This window comes from Cucumis sativus, chromosome 3, assembly GCF_000004075.3.
Source record: "Cucumis sativus cultivar 9930 chromosome 3, Cucumber_9930_V3, whole genome shotgun sequence".
Classification (NCBI taxonomy): Eukaryota; Viridiplantae; Streptophyta; class Magnoliopsida; order Cucurbitales; family Cucurbitaceae; genus Cucumis; species Cucumis sativus.
Window position 1 is genome coordinate 25,650,454 of NC_026657.2, and position 21,504 is coordinate 25,671,957.

Consider the following 21,504-nt stretch of genomic DNA (forward strand, 5'->3'; position numbering starts at 1 on the left):
TAGTCTCAATGTTATAATTTTACTCTTAAATTTTAGTTCTGTTTTATTTTAATCTTTAGATTTCAATATTTATATTTTTAATATCGATTTTTCATGGAATGCTTATTTTTTTATCATCAACATTTATGATTATTAATTAATTTAGAATAATTATGAGTGATTTTAGATTTAATTTTAATAGTGATGGAAAATAATGATATTTTAAGTAATTTCTTCTGCGCTAATGATGGAAATATCAACCAAAATATTAAGATTAAAATTGTAAATGTTGAACAAATTGAAACAAAACTTAAATACCAAACTTTCTAGGTTTAAATTTATGGACTAAATTAAATTTTTAATAACAAAATGTATAAGTATAATCGTAGTTTTCTTAAAGGTAAATGCATGTTCAAGCTCCTTTCTCCTATATATTTTGAAAAAACCAACATTATTTTTAGAACCTTAGACTAAAAAGAGAGTTTATGAATAGAACCTTTAAGAAAACATCAAGAAGAGAAGTATGTGGTGGTATCTTTGACGAACAATCATTTGACGATTCTTAGAGTTAAAGTCACTCAAATTTCCAATTTTCTTCCAATCTCTTCTTTGGGTTCCTGTTAATATTCGCCTCCGTCGTCAAGTTTTCTTCTCCGATTCTTTTCATTTTACGGTCTGAATCGTCATTAGCCCAAAATTCCCGTGCTTTCATTCTTCTAGATGCATCTCTTTCAAAAGGATTACAAAAATCAACGACTGGAATTCATGGTGTGTATAGGAAGATAATAATTCTATAAACCTTCTATGATTTCTGATGCATTTTTTCGTTTTGATTGCATTCATTCTATGATTTTTTTTCCGTTTTCGATACTTATAATCGTTACCATCTTTTGGAATTTGATTGCACTATGTTTTAATTTTTGTTCTTTTCTTCTTCCTTGAATTTGAGTGCCTTTTTGGTTATGTTCAGGTCAAATTTGTGTCGGATACTGGAATTTGTGGCTGCATTTTTTCAATAGAAGAGGTTGTATTTTGACTTTTTCAGGTTGGGATTTGGGATAAATTTTTGGGAGAACGTTGAAGGCTGGATTGTGATTTGTAAGAGATGAAAAATGAAGTTTGGAGATGGGGAATCGGTTTGTTTTATATATTTTTGGTTGCAACCATATGGATAGCTGCTAGTTTTGTGGTTCAATCTGTTGTTGATGAAGGTGTTTCACCATTTCTTGTTACATACATCTGCAATTCATTGTTTGTTATTTACATCCCAATTGTTGAAATTGCACGTTTCTTGGAGGATAAGTATGAAAAGTTGTTGTTTTGGAAAAACAAAAAATTGGATTCATTACAAGAATTGAGGGATGAACCAGAGCAGGCCATACTTCTTGGAGAAACCAATCTTGTTACAAATGTTGATCATTACAGTACTTCCATGCATATGGAAGATGGAAAACCAATTTTGAAAGGAGAAAGTAGATTTTTAGAAACAGGATGCTCATCTTATGACAAACAAGTGGATGAAAAAGGGCGTTGGACACGCATTAGAGTGGCGAAAGTTAGCTTATTGATATGCCCTTTTTGGTTTCTTGCTCAGCTTACTTTTAATCTATCATTGAAGTATACCACTGTTACAGTAAGTGACGATTTAATTCCTCTTTATTATATTGGTCATGTCTGATTTTATCTCATTGGATTTTATGGCTCCATTTTTGTTTTTGTTTTACTGTAGTCAAATACTATCTTAAGCAGTAGTTCCAGCCTCTTTACATTTTTGGTTTCTCTGGCATTTTTGGGTGAGAAGTTTACATGGGTGAAACTTGCTAGTGTTCTCCTTTGTATGGGGGGCACAATAATTGTCAGCCTGGGGGATTTGCAATCTGAAACGACGTTGAAGACTGCTTCAAATCCTCTACTTGGTGATGTTCTTTCCCTTGTCTCAGCAGGCTTATATGCTGTATACATTACCCTTATTCGCAAGAAACTGCCTGAGGATGATGAGACGAATGGAAAAGCTAGCATGGCACAATTTCTTGGATTCCTTGGGCTTTTCAACCTTTTTATTTTTCTTCCAGTTGCCCTTATAATCAAATTCACCAATATGGAACCATTTCGCTTGCGGACTTGGAAGGAAGTCGGTATGGTTGTTGCTAAAGGTTTGTAAACATCTTTGCAAGACTTGGTTATTGTTTTTGCTCTCTGTATCTATTGGAATCTGTTTGCTTTCTCTTTTGGATGTTTGGAGGTTGGACATCTCAAATATTTGACAAAACATGCTTTCATAAACTACACATGGTTTTCAAGAATCTTTTCTTCGAACATGGTGCATTATAAGTGCAGAATTCTTAGGTGGTAATTGCAACAACTTGAGTTTTATTTAGTAGACATTTGAATTAATTTCCAAGAATCTGATCTCTAATTCATGGTGCTTAGGCACTTAAATATTTTAAACCTTCGCTCATGATGAGCATGAAATGGTTTGAGAAACTTGATCTTTGACTCTTTGTTATATCGAGCATTTTGCGACCTCATAAATTACGCATGATGGACACATTAGGGTAGCTTGCAGTGCGAGAGAGGGCTAGCCTTCTGATGGATAGTTTGGGATGACTTTTTAAAAGATTTTTACTTTTAATTGATGGCATGTATTCTACAAGTACTTTTAGAAAAAAGCACTAAAAATAAATTGGGGTCTTTTTTAAGTATTTTTGAACGGCCTAGATACATTTTTCACTATCCCAGAGGTAATCCCAAAATTGTAATGTAAGACAAAAAAATGTGCACGACTTACAATTTATTTTTTGCACCCCCAAGGTTCTTCCATGTTTTCGTCCACTGTTTTCTCATAGCCCTTGATGAATCTTGTATTTTCTCATTTTCACCACGTTTGTTTCACAAAAGTTATGTATGGATGGAGAAATAAGGTTACATTCTGGTGCAGATTTTTTCTTTTCAAGTTTGTAGGGAGTTTTATATTTCTTTTTATTCTTCTTCCATGTGTTTGTATCATATTCATACTCTATATTAAACTGCTTCTTGTTGATGTTCAGGACTGTTGGATAATGTGCTGAGTGATTACTTGTGGGCTAAAGCCGTTCTTCTAACCACAACTACGGTAGCAACAGCTGGTCTTACAATTCAAGTTCCATTGGCTGCCATTGTTGATTCGATAACAGGCAATGCTCCACATCTCATGGATTATCTTGGGGCTGTGGCTGTCATGATCGGTTTTGTTGGCATCAACATTCCATCTGATGTATTTAGCTTTTCTAAAGACGGCTCTATTGAATTGCCTAGTGAGGATGTAATTTCTGATGATCATAATCACACAACATCAATTAGGCAAGATCCAGCTACAGCTAGCGTTTCATAGTATGCAAAAGCTGTTATGTAGTTGCCATTTTACACCTGCAGGTTGAGATTAAATGTGCAAAAACGCACCATGCACGAATAGAAGAATGTCGAATGGTTTTCTTAAACGAATGACATTCTCTTTACTGATTCAGAATTATGATATACCAGCCTAGCCTATATCATACATACTCAAAAGGGTTTTCAACTTTTCAGCACATACATGATACATACATGATGTGTCAAGTAAGAGTTTGTGGTCTCGGAAAGAAATCAGCTAATTGTATTATGGGTTAACTAGCAGTTTGTTTTTGATATAGTTGTTCTTATTACCCATTTGCTTTGATTTTGGCACTTGTCTTTGTATGTCCACCCGTTTGGTTGATTTATCTTCTCTAGGTTGCTGTGTGATTCCAGACGTAGAAAGTACGGTCGAAGATAGAAGACACGATTTGAGCTCATAATGTTAGTTTGGTAGATTTTGTTGTAGAATCTTTTCATAGAAGACCCAATTTGAGTTCATGATCTTTTTATTGTATAGAATTGTTTATAAACCAAAGTTTATTGTTACAATGGTATGATTATCTATAATTCCACTCATGTTTTTTATACCATCAGACGATATTTGGTTAAATTGATGCAAACGTTCAACTTTAAACAAATTAATTTAAAGCTGAATGAATATAGGATTGGAAAGTATAAGAATTTGGGATCTAATCCTAAACACGAAAGTGCACAAATCAATTAATCCCACTTTTAATAGCTCATCCAATCAAATTGTACCACAAGGTAATTGGGTCAGAAGGTAGGTCATCTCAAATTTATTAAAATAAATAAATGTTCAACCTGTAAATTCTGTTTCACTTGCTTTCATTAGACTTATAGTTACTTTTGATTTTAACATGCCAATATATCTTTATGATATTTTGAATTGCCAATTTAATTTCATTTTAGATTTTTCAGAACTTTGAATCTTTACCTGATTGAATGATATAGTTTTGTTGGATTGATTCTTATTATATAAGACAGGGAATTTAAACATTTGTCTATGCAGTAAAAAATCTCGATTTATGAAAAATTGATGGTTAGAAAATGGTAAATATCTTATATACAAAGGGAGAATTGTGAGTGTGTTTAAGTATTCATTAACATCTTTCAAGGAATTCAAATAATGTTTATGTGTTCTAACAAACTTAAATTGCAAGCCATTGGTATGATATTCATATAAAGAAAGAAAGAAAAATTACCATACTTGAATACAAAAGTTCCCATAGAGTAAATACATTGTAGTATATCTATGGTTGCATATCACATAAAATGAATCTTGTCACTAAATGTGATAACATAAGTCATCAAATTTTGATTATGGAAACCAATAAAAATGACTAAACAAAGTTGAATTTAATACCAATAAACAACACTAGTGTAACTCGAATTTGTTGAATTTAGAAAATACCAATTAGCATATCTTTGAAGAGTGAATTGTAAGGGTGCCTAAGTATTCACTAGCATCTTTCAAAGTATTCAAAATAACGATAATGTCTTGTAATATATTTAATTGTATTTCGAATGTGCCACTATGTATAAAGAAATACAGTGTACGTGAAATATATTATACTTGAAAGACAACAATTTTCATACTGTATGGTAACTATGATTACATATAACACAAAATAAATTTTGTCCCTAAATGAGAACTTAAGCCATCAAATTTCGATTATCAAAACATATAAGAATTTAATTGCAAACTAAAGAGGGTTAAATTTAATGCCAATAAATTACAATAGCTTAACTCAGAAAGGAGTTATACTTGGCTCCTAGATATATAAAATACTCTGTATTTGAATGACTTAGGACAAAATAACATATAACAAAAGAAAATTTGAAAAAGAAAGACAAAATCTTCCATTATAAGAATGAGAGAAAATAAAAAGTTTGATAAAAATTTGAATTTTATTTAAGAAATATGACGTTGGATGGTTTACTGATTATTTATTTAAGAAATTTTAACAAAACAACCTCATTTGTGGTAGATAAATGAAAGTGAATCTATTATAAGAATGTTTTATTAAGTTTATTAATGAAATATTTTGAAAATAAAAGTGATTATGTATTTTTTTTACGCTATTTTGAAAATCTAAGATTTATTTATTTTGAAGAAAAAAAAAACAAAATAATCCAAGGTGTTGTTTCCACTGTTAGTTTACTATTTTCAAATATAATATAAATTTGAGGTTTTTTATTTAAATATAACAAACTGACAAAATATTTATACTGTATAGAACAATTTCGAAAACAGAAAAAGTCTACAGATCCACAATGAAAAATATAAAAAGTGTCATAGTTAACATACGATTAATCGGTCAGACACACATATGTAATTCTTCTTCTAAAAGATTATGATGCGCGATTGTGTAGGAAATGATACATGATCGCACACCAAGATCTAAACGATCATGTACCAAATCTAAACGATCTTGGTTCATGATCGTGTACCAAGGTAATTTATATTTAGTACAAGATTGTATACCAAGATCTTTTATAGTTGGCACACGATCGTGTATCAATATCTAAACGATTTTTGTTCAAGATCGTGTACAAAGATCTTTATATTTGGTACACGATCTTGAACCAAATAACGGTTTGAAAAAATAATACAAGATTGACAATTGATTGAAAAAGCGCGGAGAAGAAATTAGTCGATGAACCACTTGGGGACCTCACCATCTTTTATTTAAGTAGGCTCTTGGGCCAGATGATGTGGCTGCTCTTTCAGTAGAATAAGAACAAAGATAATAATAGCAGAAGCATAATGAAAAAGAATAATAATAATTGTAGAATAATGATCGGATTTCAAAAAAAAAATATAAAAATAAAATTGCAGAAGGAGACGAGAGGGAAGAATATGGAAAGAAAGAACGAAGAAATGAGAGCCGTGCGAAATTCAAAAGCAATAAAAGCAAACCTGGAATATTTAAAAAAATGGTCGGCTTCATGGGCTTTTTGATTTTGTTACACGAGTCATCAATACTTTGATGTTTTATTGTATTTATGAAAATTAACCCTATAGACTTATTAAATGCATATTTGGTAGAATTTGAGAAATGTCCGAGATTTGTGTTATTTGGTTGAAATAATCCAAAATTTATGTTTTTTCGAAAAAGAATAAAATAATCCAAGATATTCCTTTTACTATTGGTTTTTTTTTCTGAATATAATAAACTCATTAAATGTATATTGAGTAGAATTTGAGCAATGTCATAGATATTTAAAACTAAAGAACAAAACTCGTATGTATTTTTGTCAAAGTAAAACTATCAAATTATATTCAAATATACATTTAATGAATTTAGCAATAAATATTATTTGTATTTTAAACACTATCCTATGGGAAGATAACTTTTTTGTGGTTGACTCTATCAACTACCTAAAAGAAAAAAATGTATCATTAAGGTTAGGAGTAAGATATTTTGAAAACTTTATTAAATTTATATTTTATCCAAATATTAGAAAAAAAAATGGATATTATGTATTAGTTAAATATATATTTTTGATAAATTTATAAAAAGAATATATAAACATTTATTAAATATGAAGATTCAATTAGGATATAATTTTATTAAATTAACATATAAACATTTATGAGATATTATGAATAGATATTCGATTGATTTAAGAAAGAGTTGGTTAATTATTTTAGAACAAACAAATCTCAGATTCGATTAAGATTTAACAAAATATCCGAGTTTGAAAAATACATTGTGTATAAAACATCTAGACACCTCACAAATGTATGATGTATTTAAAATAAAGTGTATGTGAAAATCATAACATACCATTGAATCAGGGGCAAAATGGGAATACAAGAAAAATTGTTAGGGAATTTGCTAAGAATCTTATTCGGTGCTTATTTTTCTATATTTTCACGTGTATAACCCAATTTTGCTATTTGTGCAAATATTCCAAACTATAGTTAAAACTAAATGAATGTAAGTCTAAACCTAAAATTGGACCAGAGTCAACCATGTCCAAGCCTACGAGGACCTTCCAAAGCTTTATAAATAGAGGAGACCACCCTTCATTTGAAGTATTTAGACAGAGTTCGAGAGAGATAAGAGAATTTAAAGAATTTCAACATTTAGATTTCAACCAAGTAATCTTCTCTAACAAACTGAACATCTCTTCTCCAATGAATAGATCATCTCTTTTTTAATGAATAAATCATTTCTTCTCCACCTACAAGTCAAAGACCGATCTCTCTTAATTTGAGAACAAGTTTGTCAGCTCTCAAGTCAAAGTCAACATCTAAGAGAAAACATAAGAGAATTATATATTAGAGACGGTAACATTTCCTGATATGAAAACCCTAAAATTTGAAATTTAGGAACCTAATTGGTGAACCTTTAATATCCATTTCTAAAACCCGCAAGTCAATTTGACAACCATCCAAAAGGAAGGACTATAATTGAATTATATTTTAATCGAAGACTAGTTGCAATACTTTTTCTCCAAGAAACAATGACATCCAAAGAAGTTTTTAAAAAATGACTACTTCAACTAACTCCTTTACAAAGCCAATTACACGTATCTATTCCGAAAAAGTTTAATGCGACGAGGGTCAAATGTTCGCCATTATAAACAAGATGGAAACAAGAGACATCTAACTCTGATGCAATGTCTGTTACGATGACTGATGTAAACATTGATGGAAAAGAATGACTGAAGTAGAAAAGAAGATTGACATGCTTTTAAGAACAATAGATGAAAAATATCATGAGATTGCTCCCCTCAAGAATCATATTGAAAATCAAGATGCTGTTGAATCAAGCTAGACTCATGCCATGAAAACAAAGGAAAGAGTACCGTGCAGGAAGACTAGTTGCAATACTTAACTTTAATTGCTTCATTTTCTATTCAACAACTTTAATATATGATCACAAACTTTATTAGAGTTTAATATGTTGCCGTTGTTCAAAGCTTTCTCTTATATACTAAGTTGTATATTAAATGATGGAAACAATAGACATATGCAGCGAAGAAAGGAACAAACTTTACTCTAATTGCAATTAAACAAATTTAGTAATCAACATGCATAACAACCCTAATTGAAACAAATATAGGGTTAAAAGAGAAACTCACATTTGATGCTTTTCTTTTCGAACTCGAAGTCGGGACTACCACTAGTGTTGACTCCTTAAATTTATACTAACATCCACATTCAACCCTTTCATTTGACCTTTGTCGTATTTTCTTTTCAATCTCCTTTCATTCCCCACCAAAACCAATAAATACACGAGACATTTGCAAATATGTAAAGAAAATGAATAAAACAACAAAAATCTAGAGGTGAAATCATTACACACTCAACCAAGATTTAAAACCCTATACCAATCTCGAAACAAATATACAAAACACTCACCTAAGATCTTTGAATAAGCACCAAAATTACGTAAGAAAATGCATAAAAGAAGCCATTGCTAGCCTAATCAAATACAAATGACAATAAAATCGTAGTTTGTAAATAAATGTAAGCTATATTCACTTGTTTTCCTTGATGGCTTGGAAATATATGAAATGTGGGAGTGAATGAGGAAGGAAATGAGTGAAGAGACCAAACACTTCTCACAAAGTTGTTGGGATGAAACCTTTCGAGCAAACCATTTCACTAATAAAATAATATTATTTTCCTCATCACAACCGGAAAATAACGAGGTTTTAAAATTCGAGAAAAACCTCCATCACACAAACTAAACAAAAATTCTCGAGAATGAGTACAGTCGAGATTATCCGAAAAAAACAAAAATGAAATTTAGTTTAGAAGTGCGTTAGTTTGAAATATAAAATTAAAACTACATCGTTTTGTACAGTTTCCGGAGGATAATTGAACTCCTTGATAACCAGCTCAATTGAAAATTCAAAGGATTCCGGGTTCATTTCCCGGCCGCGGAACCCTTTCTTATGAGAAAGATGATGATGATTGCCATCAATTTCTATGATAATGCCTTCCCTAACTGCAATTCGTTGCTCGTTATATGATAGTATATTCCTATCTTCTTGATTTAGCACCTCCGATTACGAACAAAACCCACGAACAATGAGTTTATCTTCTTGGTTTCGACGAAGACTTTTGAGGGAAAACGGCCAGTTTACCAGAGCTTCCATTCCTTTACAACAATCCCATCATGAGAAAGAAGAGCAATTCCTCGGAGTCACTGACAGATTGATCGAATTTGTCAAGTCCTTCACTTTCGACACCTTCAAGAACTTTCCTCTTCTGGGTATTTCACTGTTGCATTCGCTTTTGCCTTTTCAATTCCATTCATGGGAGTGTGTTCCTTTTGGGTTTAGCTTGGATTCTTAGGAGGTCTTCTTAACGAATTAGAGCATTTCAGGTTTGTTTCTTAACTTGGATTTTTTCTTCAGATGAAGGGGAAGCAGCTCATGGTGATGAGAATCTCTCGGATTGGCAGGAGCGACATGCAGTTCTTGTGCTGTCAAAAGTCAAGGTTTATATCTTGTTGCTCATGTTGAAATTATTTCGAATCTGTCAAAATAAAACCCTAGATGTTGTTGGTATTAGGAGTTCAAACAAAGTCTCACATGGTACGATGACTTTTGGGTGGTTCCAACTTCGGGTTTACAGTAGACTATATCATACTATGATGGAGATAAATGGAGATTTCTTTGTTCTTATTGGATTGAACAGATGAAATATATTTAAGTGGAAGTCTATTGTTCATACATTTCATGGGTGTGGTATCATTCTATATTGATTTTAGTAGTGATTCTGCTCTCTGAAACAGTCTATTCTTTTTTCATTTTGAAGGAAATTTCCCAACTAAGATATAAACTTTGCCCTGGACACTTGAAGGAACAACAATTCTGGAAAATATACTTTGCCCTTGTTAAGAGCCTTGTGTTTGAGTAAGTCCTGTTGTTTTGCGAATCTCGTTTTTTCTACTTAATTGTATTTAGAATGTTGTCTCTTGATTGTATTATATGAACCAAGTTGTCTCTTGATTGTATTATATGAACCGAGTTGTCCTTGTGTAGTTCTTGAAGCATGTGTTTGTGCCTGCATGTGAGAGTTCAAAGAGTTTCAATCACCTTTTCCACTTTCTCATAGAATCTTTTCTGTTTCTCTCAGCTGATTCAGTGCGATGTTTCTGCATCATTAGAAGTCATAGCTTCTTTTCGATATTGGAAGGATATTATCTTAGCGAGAACGGTTTATAATTCTTTTAAGATGCTAAAGCATTTATTTATTAAGTTTCTCTCTGAAGTTAGAGCAGAACTGTGTTATTTGTCGTTCATAGGATTAGGGATAGGGATCATTCAAACATGCAAATACCTATCTTCTTTACAGCTCGTCAGCTCCTCTAACCTAGTTCAGAGCTGTAGCTTGGAGTTGCTTGTGCACTACCGGAAGTCCCACTTCCCTCCCCTACTCCGTCATAAATAATTTTTAGGCATGTGGTAGGGGAGGACCCTGACTTTTGGTTTACTAATACCTACAATAGGAGATTATGTGGGCGTAGGCTTGAAAGTTTAACTTTTTATTGTTGGACCTTGGGTGTCCATGAGAAAATAGAGTGTTGGGCCATGTTTTGTAATTCTGTTAGTTATGGAATTAGGCAGTCTAGCACAATGTTAGACTAGAAAGTCAGAGCCACATACTGTGTTCTCTTTCGTATTTGATTGTTTTTTCCTGTGCCATTCTACTTAACCTTATCATCTTGGATCATGGCCAAATGGAGAAAAATGGACACTAAAATGAATGCTGTAGAATCTAGATTGGGAATGACTGTGGGCTGTAAAGAGGATGCCAACGTTGAAGAAGAATATAGTTACATTTTGGTAGAGATTAATCAGGCTTTGCAGTAGAAGTCAGAAGAATTAGGTGCACACAACATGGATCCCTTGGTGCTTAATTAAGGAAGGCACCACTAGATTAGGCTAGAGGTATGATAATCGGATTCAATTAGACCTTAAAGGGGACCGCACAAAGTTGAGTTCAGTTAAGTTGGTAATTTTTATAGGAGGGGGTAATTGAGGGGCTGATGGGAATAACGAGGTGAAAATTGGGTGAGTTCAATAATTACCCTTTTTAATTAATGGTGAACCAAACAATGGGTGGTTTTTTTTCATCCACCCAGCCCAACTTGGGGGGCCAAACACCCCTAAGAGTGAATTGGGTGATGTTCAGTCAATCACGTGGAGCTGATAATGAGGGTGGATTTACCTCCATTTTCTCTGATGGATATGAATAATTGGATGTTTTAGGTAGCTTGCATGGCTATATGTTAAGTGTTGGATATTATATTAAATTTATTCTCACCTATCAGCTTAAGTTTTTGGGTTGAATTGATGATTTAAGATGGTAGCAGTAGGTGGTCCAGGGAGGTTAGGTGTTCAAGCCCCTGCAACGTTATTTCCTCTCCATTTAATGTTAATTGTCATTTGTTGAGTCTTTCTTGACATTTCAAGCCCACAAGTGAGAGGGAGTGTTGAATATTATATTAAATTTACCCTCACCTATCAACTTAAGCTTTTGGGTTGAATTGATGATTTAAGATTGAACAATTCATGAGTAATGTCAAAGCTAATCTTGCAGCAAGCTGTGAAGTCCATCAGTAGGACAGGTACCAGGTTATGCTCCTTGTAAGTTTACACCCCCTAACTTTCACTCAAATGGCCATGGAATGGCATCAATATTGATTTTGAGGAGAAAGGGCTTGGTTTTGGTCATGTTGGAGAGGTCGAGAATGTATGCACATTATTTCTCTGAGGCACCCTTACATCGCTCCACAAGTGACTGTCATGTTATCATCAAGGAAGCATCTAGACAGCATGAACCATCCTAATCAATCTTTGCATATTGTAATTGGGTGTGCTTCATCGGTATTGAGTGGCATGAAATGTTTAAGCTGAGGGAGGTACCTTGGAGAACCACACTCCAAAGGCCAGCTATTGGAGTGGGGAGCCAAATCACTTAAGTACCACATTGGTCATCCCATTCTAACCAATGTAGAACAAAAGCATTCCATAACTACCTTGGTATCGAACACAAGGGAATGAGTTAGTATGATTTAGGGGTCATGCATAAAGGATATGGCGTAGAATAGGAAGCAAGTTGCAATGGATTTTGTAGGGAAGTCACGAATCTCTAAGATGTTTGTTCACTTTTACATATCTATGAAATGCTATCAGTGTGTATTGTGGCGAGCATGCACAAAGGAAGGAGTTAGTTTATATTTTATAGCCCACGATTCTGATGGTTCCAAATATTGCTAGTGCTACATTTCCTATATATATATATATATATATATATATATATATATATATATATTTGTTGAGCTTCTTGTGGATCACACTAACCTTCTCTGCATCATTTACTAAAATAGTGACCTCATTATTGCCTATTCTGGCAAAACATATATTGCTATATATACAGATTTCAGCTACGTATTTTGTCAGGTAATTTAGCTCAAGAGTCCATTAACAGATTAAGCCAAAAGCTTGATTCTATTTCCTTTTCTTGTACTACAATTGCTAGAACTTTGTGAAAATTGCGAACAATTACATGTGACATGCTTTCTGTTTCCTTACACCTTTTTCTTTGTTTAATCTCTACGTTTGATGCTTCTGGTGTGCGTATTACATGCCAAAATCTCAAAGTAGATTAGTTTCTCGTGTCATATCTGCACTTATTTTTCTTTTTTCTCTGGAAATTCCCAAGATAGTATGGAAAACTGCTATTGTTCTCTACTGTCCTACGCATTTAGAACAAAATTCATCTTATTGTTTCTATTTGTGGCAGATATGAACTGCGTGCAATTCAACTTGATAAACTTAAGCGGATGGCTTTAAGGAATGAGCAACCTTCCAACAACACTCCATATGAAGTTGAAATGTCGGAGACGAATACTGCATGTCATGTAACTTCTGTATGTCCAACATCTCCATAGAACCCCCAAAGCCTGCATCTACATTTTGGAATCTCATTCTTAACGAGGTTAACCCTGCTGGAAATCAAATTTTTTCCCTCTAACTTGTTCCCATGCTCATAGTTTTATAAGGATGCTTTTGCAGTTGTACAACCTATTCCAAGTAAGTTCACCAAAACAGAAAGCATCATTACTCTACATAAAAGGGGAATATTAAGTCTCGCTGCTTAGAAGTTGAAAATTTGTAGAGGATTGCTATCACATATAGTAGGATAGATAGTTTGGAAGAATCTGAGTATGTGAATGCATGATTTAAAGGTCTTATCAGTGATTATTTTACACAATCTGAGTGCTAAGAATCTGTTCAAGTTTTGTTCTGTTATCCGGGACTTGGAGCATTTAATGTGTAACGAAAATGACAACTCTTTCTCCATTGAAAAGAAATTGTACTGACCGTAAAATGCAGAGCCGTGCAATGACCCACGTGAAACTGCCTACGCATTGCATCGAAGTAAGTGCATGCCGACAAGTTTGATGGCCACGCATTTTTGCTCATCCCTTCATTTCAATTCTTCTGAGACTGAATTGAAGGATTATTGAAGGTATTAACTTTCTTCGTTTAAAAATACTTCGGGTCTTTAAAAAATGATAAGAATACTATTATCTTTAATTGGAGAAAACTTTTCGTTAAGAGTGTTGAACACAAATTGAAAATTGAAATAGTGTAATGTCAACTTGAAAGGAAACGTGGACTTTAACACCACATCTCTCTGACCTTGTCTCACACTTCAATCTATTTTCCAATTTATATTCAAAATTCTAAAAAATTTCTCATCTAGTGATAGTGATAGTTTTGAAGTATTTGTGTTTAGGTAGAGTTGTTTTTCAATATTTGATTGAGTAGAGATACGTATACAATCGTTCAAAAATTGATTTTATGATAATAATAATAATAATTTTTTAACATGAATAAATAATAATAAGATAAAAACAAGAATCCTTAGACACAATCAAACAATTTTGAAACGTAGAGAAATTATGTTTTAGTATTCAGTTAGACTATAAAATAACATAATTTATTTTACTAATTTCCAAAACAAACTAACCAGATATACAATAGAAACAGTAAACAAAAACATTACATATTACAACGATAGATGATGCTGTGAGTCAGCTTATATATACTACCCATTACCCCCAAATGTCTAACTAAAAGCTGGTTAGTATGAGATGGCCTAACTTTGTGCAACTACAGAAACCTCAATGCTCGTCTTCTACCCATCCTGTGATCTCCCAAAATGAGCTCATTGCTACTTAAGGAACCACTTTCACCCATTCATATCGTCCTTGCAGAGGCCTATCACTTGCAAAGTCAAAATTATACCTGCACAAAAATCCACATAAATGTAAGATGGAAAGGTCTTGATAATGATTTTTTTGATCTAAGAACATATCACAAGGAAAAATTAAATCGCTTACTTTTGAACAAACGTTCTTTGATGCCATAGCTCTTCGTGTGCAAAGAACTCCTCTATATCGCTAGCAGTAGGGAAACTTTTAAGCAACTCCATCTCTACAGTTGATTTGGTTGAACTTGAAATTGTTTCCATTCTTGTTGAGTGAGATGTTTCGTGGGTGCTTGAATCCCTAGCTACGCTGCTATGTATTCTTCCTGCAGTTCCCCTACACAACAGTGCTTGAATCAATTACTCTAGTGAAATTTTGACAACGTCAGAAGAGACATAAAACACTCAAGGTACTTGTTCTTAAAAAAATGAAACAATGAAATCATTTTCTGCTTTATAATAATTAAATTCAATCCCTTCTCTTTTCTTCTAATTAGTGTCTACTTAAACTACAGCAAAACCAGATTGACAAATGCACTGCTCAGCATCGAATCTCTTGGAAAGAATTTAACAGGTCTAATGGGACAAATTCAAATGTGCCTGGTAGTACAAGCTATGACATAAAATAGATTTCTGATTTATAGCTCCTTTGTCATCTACTCAATTCAAAAATCAAAATATGCTCGACCCAAAAGAAAAAGAAAAAAGAAAAAAGAAAAAAGAAAAAAAGAAAACGACATGCATAATGCTTGTACTATCGAGCAAGCTCGAAGTAGGAGCGCTCCCCACATATTGTCAAAAAAATAAAAACGTGACATATGCTACAAATTATGAGAGGGCATTAACTATTGCAATCAGTGTTCCCACAGGCAACTACCAACTCTATCGAATTTTTCGAATTTATTAATAAAAAATAAAAGTTGCACTAAATTAATGCAAGTAAGACCTCATTTTGTCCCTGAGTTTCATGCCAAAAACAGAGGTAATAACCAGAAAATTCAACAATTAAGTCAGCAAGGAGGACACTAATGTAGTAGTTTGGTATCCAATGCAAATAAAGAAAATTTGTCATATATCGGCAAAAAAAAAACCAGTAATGTTTAAAAGCTCCATGGGGACAGTTGGGCCATACATAAAACAAATGCATATCTACTGCAGATACTAAAGAAAGAAGCACTCTTAAAGTCACATCTCATAAGCATCACTAGCCTTTCATGAAATATGCACAACAACTAGAGAAAGGATCATCAAAACAACGACATATTTTATTCTTTCTCAATGAAACCTGTTGTCTCTATAAAAAAAAAAATACAACAAAATAACGACAGGATGTGAAGTGGAAAGTGAAGGCATATAAAAGGGGAATTCTTTCTCATTGAAACCTGTTATTTCTATATATAAAAAAACAACAAAACAACGACAGGATGAGAAGTGGAAAGTGAAGGCACATAAAAGGGGAAAAAAAGACTACTAGTACGAGCAATAGTAATAGTCAAACAAGAGCACATGGCCGCAGAATGAAATGAACCCATCCATTTCAACAGAAATCGTTACACCAGCTCTCATACGAGTAAACAAAATTCCAAACACATATAAATAATAATATTTAGAAAGGGGAAAGATATACAAAACCCATGAAGTAGAAAAACATTTATCAGCAAAACACAGCCATTTTGATGAATCTCAAACTAAATTGAACAAAAATAACAAATACACACACACACACACACATATAAGAAAATTCGTGGAAACCATACCAATTATCACCTCCAAATTCGCGAGAACAGTCCTCAACATCCCAGACATTTCCAGTCTGTGATTGTCCCAGACCAAGACTCCTCTTCTCCGAGGAAGATTGAAGAATTAAGCGAGCTCTGCAACATTCGGCGTCCGGGTGCAGCTTCTGCCTAAGTATGGGAGGCTTTTGAAGGCGGCGACTACGAAGCTGCAAGTAAGAAGAAGAAGAAGAAGAAGAAGAAGAAGAAAGGGAAGATTTGTTAAGGCGTTGTAAGGCAAGGGTTTTAGCGGCTCTAGTACGAAGTGGGGGAGAGGAGTGCGGTGAGAGTTCCATGAGAGTAAGCTTGGATTTCTTGAAGTACTTCCCCATAAATGAAGAAGGAACTAAGAACAGAAAGTTTTAGGGTTTTTGTGGGTTTTCCGTTCTGAATGAACAAAGGATTGATTTGTAAGAGAGGAAGAAGGAAAGGAAGAAGGAAAGGAAAAGAGGGAAGTTTGTAGGAAAGAGAGGACAGATAGAGAGCGCGGGAGAAATTGGCAAAAACTTAGGGTTGGAGATTGGGGGAACACTTGGCCTTTATATATATATATGTAAATATTTGGCAAACAAAATTGGCAAAATTAGTTTTTAAAATTGAACTGCTTTTAAATCCTCCTTTTTACTCTTTAAAAAAAACTTCCATACAATTTTATAGGATCTAAATGTAAATTACTTTATTAATATTATCATATTTCTAATTTTCAATTAATATTACTACATTACTAATTTTCTTTTATTTTTCAGTTACCCTCCAAACTCAAATTTTTAAATATATTAATTTTAATTTTTTTCAAATAAATCTATTAATTTAAAATTACATTCCACGTTTGGCATACGATTATCATAATCGTTAGGATTAGAACTATTCTACATTTTTTTGTTGCTTATTTCTCCTATATTCACCCCCTTTCACTATTCCTCTCACCATCTCATATATATCACTATTTCTCACTTTCCCAAACATATTTTATAATAACCAAAACTCAGACTATAATAACTCGTAAACTATTATAACCCACAGACTATAATAACCATAGATTATAATAACTCATTTCACGTCTCAAACATCCTTTATAGTTTAAAATATAGGTTAAATAACAAGTTCCATTCTTTAATCTCTGTAGTTTGTATTTATTTGCCTTTTGAACATTCAAAAGTATCAAAGAGGTTCTTAAACTTTTAATTTTGTTTCTAATAAATCGTTGAAAGATTCAAAATTTGACAATGGAGCAATAAAAGAAAAAAACTTTCAATTTTATGTTTAGTTGAAATTTTTTCAAATTCAAATGTTTGGAGACTAAATTTGTAATCTTATAATTTCAGGAACTAAATAAACAACTCAATGTTTAAGGATAAATTTTGTGACTTTACCTATCCAGTATGTTTGTAAACTTTTAAGTTTATGCTCAATAGGTCCTCAAACTTTAAAAAGTAACTCATAGGTTTAACATTTTTTTGTGTCTAATAGGTCTCTACATATTTATTTGAGATTAATAGGTCAATTAATTCGGAGGAATTTTGAATGTACCACAATCGACGCTAGTTTGATAACCATTTAGACAAGTAATTTTCTAAAAAATAATTATAAAACTAAAAGGAAAGTTTACAAAAATAGCAAAAACATTTATGATAATATACTCTATGTCAATTACATTTTTATTTAAAAATAACAAATTTAAAAGCAGATTACTGATTACCGTCAATTACTACGCATATTTGCAAATTTTGCAATATGCAAAAAAGAACTGTTATTAGCTATTTTTTTCTAAATTTTTTTGTCATCTAATGCAATTTCTCAAACTAAAAAAACTAAATAGTTGTTAGACAGACATGAAAAATCTAATAAAATTTTATTAAGGTAGGAGGTCTTTTAGAGACAATATTGAAAATTAAAAAAAAAAACCCTCAATAGTTCTTAAAGATAAAAGAAAATGGTGACAAAATCGTTTTCAAAGGTTTTTGAAACAAATCCGTGATATACTGAAAGTATATAATATATTCATAAACTATAGATCTGAAATCTAAAATTAAAAGTTTATTAGACACGAAATTAACAGTATAAAAATTTATCAAACAAGTTAAAATGAGCGAGAGTCCTAATATTGATATATATAATTTAAATATTTGATAGTTGTTATTGTTGTGCAAACAATAATGGTTACTGTAGTATTGAAGAGACGGTTATGAGATGGAAATCTCTCCGGTTCCATTTCGTGAAATTTATAGGTTTGAGTTTTATTAGGTGAAGTTCGGAAAATAGAGGTGGTTTTTGTTTTTAAACACGGATAACTATCAATGTAATGTTGAAACTAGTATCCTAAATCTCATAAATTGTAGTTTTATTAACCAAAATGATTTATTTAATAAAATTATAAGTATTTTTTTTTATAAAAAAATGAGGCCTCACCGGCTCTAGAAGTGTTAGTTTATAATTGGAATATAAACTATATGTTCATTAGAGGGATCGGTAGAATTTAAGAATTATTTAGATGTAACTACAATGGTAAAACAATAATTTGACCAAACTGTAGCTATAAGCAATTATGAAGGGTCAACTCACTATTGTTTGTTTATATTCATAGATACAGAAATATATCAATAGTACGAAGAGTGTAGCTATCAATCTTTAGTGAAGTGATCGATAGTTAATGAATATTGATTTTGCATGATTATTTATGATTATTATTACTTTTTTTTTTTTTTCAGTTTACAATTTTATGATTATTTATGCAAATATTTATCAATCTCATCAATTTTTTTCAAGAATTTCTTCCTTCTTCATTTCTCATCTTCTATCTTTCTTCTTGGTACAAGATTTAAATGATATCGACACAGAATCTAAACGATCGTGTACCTATATCTAAACGATCAATTGTCTATCCCAAATAGACAGAGATAGACCACTATCAGTAATAGATTGTTTAGGTTTGGTACAAGATTGTTTCGACTGAGTAGTGATAGTGGTCTATCTCTGTCTATTTGGGATAGACAACTGATCGTTTAGATATTGGTATAAGATCGTTTAGACTAGGTACAATATTATTTGAAAATGATACAAAAAATTGTTTAGACTTGGTACAAGATTGTTTAGACTTAGTACAAGATCATTTAAACTTGCTACAAGATCATTTAAACTTTCTACAAGATCGTTTAAACTTTCTATGAGATCGTTTAGACTTGATACAAGATAGTTTAAACTATGTACAAGGGTATAAGATCGTTTAGACTCAGTACAAGGGTACAAAATTGTTTAGACTTGCTAGATATCGTTTAAACTAGGTACGAAACCATTTTTTCACGCGTGTGTGATCATCTAATTGCAGGGGTATTTTTGTTATTTCATATTGTGGGCTTGTGAGCTTTTTCATTTTTTTTAAAAATTGTTCTATACGATGTAAATATTTTCGCGCATTGTTTTATTTTTTAAAAATCCTCTAAATCAAATTTAATTAAAATTTTTTATTTAAATGAACATCTCCCGCATAACCTATAAATAAAATAATTAGTTAATTCTATAATTAATTAATTACCATGTTAAACATCACATATTTAACTTAACTTACAATTTGAATCATATTTAAATGTACATGTGTAAACGGGTTGGGTTGGGTTGTTGGATTGTATTGTTTTTTTTTTTTTAAATGATGATTTTCAATTTTGATACATGATCTCAGGCCTTAGTTGCACCAAAATGTCTCGGGATGAAAGAGTTTTGCCTTTAATTCATTCGACCTCAGGCATACATTGCCCCAAGATGCCTTAGGAGTAAAGATTTTTTTCTTTAGTTATTAGATCTTGGGCCTTAGTGGCATCGAGATGGCTCAATATTATATATATTTATTATTAATTCAGGTTGGGTTGGGTTGGATTGAACCGAATTTTTCAACTCCCAATTCGAGACCCAACCCAATTTGAAAAAAAAAACTAAAATTTTCAACACAACTCAACCCATATAAAATAAGTTGGGTAGTCCGAGTTGTCAAGTTATTCGGGTTGGACTTACACTCCTATTCAAATGTATATCTCTCATAATCTGTAGTTTAATTTAATTTGTATCATAGACGCGTCAAACTTTAACTTACAGTTTTAATATGAATCTAATTCACATTGAATTAATATTTGAACTTATTCAAACATTTTATTCTCTCATAAATTAATTTTGAATCGTGTTAAAAATTAAATTTATATAATATAATTTAATTAAAGTATAAACTCTTTATTATAATGTATACTATGCATTATATTAATTTTCTAAGTAAATTTGAACATTTCAATTTACAGTCAATATATAACAATAACAATGCTCTTTACAAGCTAGAAAGAGGACTTAATTGACCTACAGATTAAAAGCTACAATGATATGAGATTAATTAACTAAACTCATTAACCACATTAATCTGTGAGACCCTGATCATATACTGCCAAAGCGATAAAGCCCCTGCAGCAAAAATGCTGACAAAAGAGATTTTTGACAGCAGAACATTTGCAAAAAGGAATATGTGTCATGACCAATCCAAAGAAAGAAAATTTGGTCGAGAAAAAATCATTGTGGAGAAACCATGTGGATAAGAGTGTGGTGCGTCCACGAGGGAGCTCACAAAAAAGGGAAAACATGTGACACAAAGATAAATACCTGTCTAAATTTCATTGCACAGATGTAAGCAATGCGATAAGAATGGGTGGCGAGAAGAGAGGCCTATACTGAATGTCAAGAGTTAGACATTTAGTAAAGTAACTAAAGAAGAAGCTTCTACGCCTAAGGAAGGAGGTGAGAAAACGTCTTATCAAGATGACTTGAGCACTCGCTAAGAGGAAGTAAATGTTTGCTGCTTTTCGAGAAGATAAAGAGGGTCAAATTATTTAAGGAAGTTTGGCTTTCCAAGAAGATGAGGTGTGCGTCTCAATGAGAAGTCAAATCGCCACTGATGTTCGAAGCACGTGTCAGGTGTGAGATTGATTGCATGATGCGGCAAAATGGTAAGGAGACACGTGTAAAGCATGAAAGTTACCTTTGAACAAAAAGGTCACTATAAATAGAGCTAAAATCAAAGGAAAAAGTAGTCGAGTCGGAGAAAAGGAAAGAGGTGAGATGTTCAGGGGAAAGGGA

At 32.3% G+C, this 21,504-nt stretch overlaps 3 protein-coding genes across 3 annotated transcripts; 2 read left to right on the top strand and 1 right to left on the bottom strand.

Annotated features, from left to right (window-relative positions):
• Positions 1-445: 445 nt before the first annotated feature.
• On the top strand, positions 446-3,927 carry LOC101211266 (thiamine-repressible mitochondrial transport protein THI74). The gene is made up of 4 exons (XM_004144329.3): positions 446-747; positions 950-1,612; positions 1,709-2,132; positions 3,027-3,927. Exons 2-4 carry the CDS (start codon positions 1,085-1,087, stop codon positions 3,347-3,349), a joined length of 1,275 nt encoding a protein of 424 aa, XP_004144377.1. The 5' UTR covers positions 446-747; positions 950-1,084; the 3' UTR covers positions 3,350-3,927.
• Positions 3,928-9,183: 5,256 nt separating this feature from the next.
• Positions 9,184-13,714, top strand: LOC101211516. Its single transcript, XM_004144330.3, has 4 exons — positions 9,184-9,605; positions 9,751-9,833; positions 10,154-10,251; positions 13,148-13,714. Exons 1-4 carry the CDS (start codon positions 9,422-9,424, stop codon positions 13,293-13,295), a joined length of 513 nt encoding a protein of 170 aa, XP_004144378.1. The 5' UTR covers positions 9,184-9,421; the 3' UTR covers positions 13,296-13,714.
• A 588-nt stretch (positions 13,715-14,302) lies between these two features.
• Positions 14,303-16,925, bottom strand: LOC101211760 (cyclin-dependent kinase inhibitor 3). Its single transcript, XM_004144331.3, has 3 exons — positions 16,378-16,925; positions 14,754-14,957; positions 14,303-14,658 (listed from the first exon to the last, which is right to left on the bottom strand). The coding sequence occupies exons 1-3, from the start codon at positions 16,725-16,727 to the stop codon at positions 14,589-14,591; spliced, it is 624 nt and encodes a 207-aa protein (XP_004144379.2). The 5' UTR covers positions 16,728-16,925; the 3' UTR covers positions 14,303-14,588.
• Positions 16,926-21,504: the final 4,579 nt, after the last annotated feature.

What these genes read in the sequence shown, in the direction of transcription:
- LOC101211266 (XM_004144329.3), top strand. Translation starts at nt 1,085, where the DNA reads ATGAAAAATGAAGTTTGGAGATGGGGAATCGGTTTGTTTTATATATTT. An exon ending in TGAAGTATACCACTGTTACA is followed by an intron (nt 1,613 to 1,708) that starts GTAAGTGACGAT and finishes GTTTTACTGTAG; the next exon opens with TCAAATACTATCTTAAGCAG. An exon ending in CGGTATGGTTGTTGCTAAAG is followed by an intron (nt 2,133 to 3,026) that starts GTTTGTAAACAT and finishes GTTGATGTTCAG; the next exon opens with GACTGTTGGATAATGTGCTG.
- LOC101211516 (XM_004144330.3), top strand. Translation starts at nt 9,422, where the DNA reads ATGAGTTTATCTTCTTGGTTTCGACGAAGACTTTTGAGGGAAAACGGC. An exon ending in TTGTGCTGTCAAAAGTCAAG is followed by an intron (nt 9,834 to 10,153) that starts GTTTATATCTTG and finishes TTCATTTTGAAG; the next exon opens with GAAATTTCCCAACTAAGATA. An exon ending in GTTAAGAGCCTTGTGTTTGA is followed by an intron (nt 10,252 to 13,147) that starts GTAAGTCCTGTT and finishes TATTTGTGGCAG; the next exon opens with ATATGAACTGCGTGCAATTC.
- LOC101211760 (XM_004144331.3), bottom strand. Translation starts at nt 16,727, where the DNA reads ATGGGGAAGTACTTCAAGAAATCCAAGCTTACTCTCATGGAACTCTCA. An exon ending in GAATTTGGAGGTGATAATTG is followed by an intron (nt 14,958 to 16,377) that starts GTATGGTTTCCA and finishes ACTGTTGTGTAG; the next exon opens with GGGAACTGCAGGAAGAATAC. An exon ending in CAAAGAACGTTTGTTCAAAA is followed by an intron (nt 14,659 to 14,753) that starts GTAAGCGATTTA and finishes ATTTTTGTGCAG; the next exon opens with GTATAATTTTGACTTTGCAA.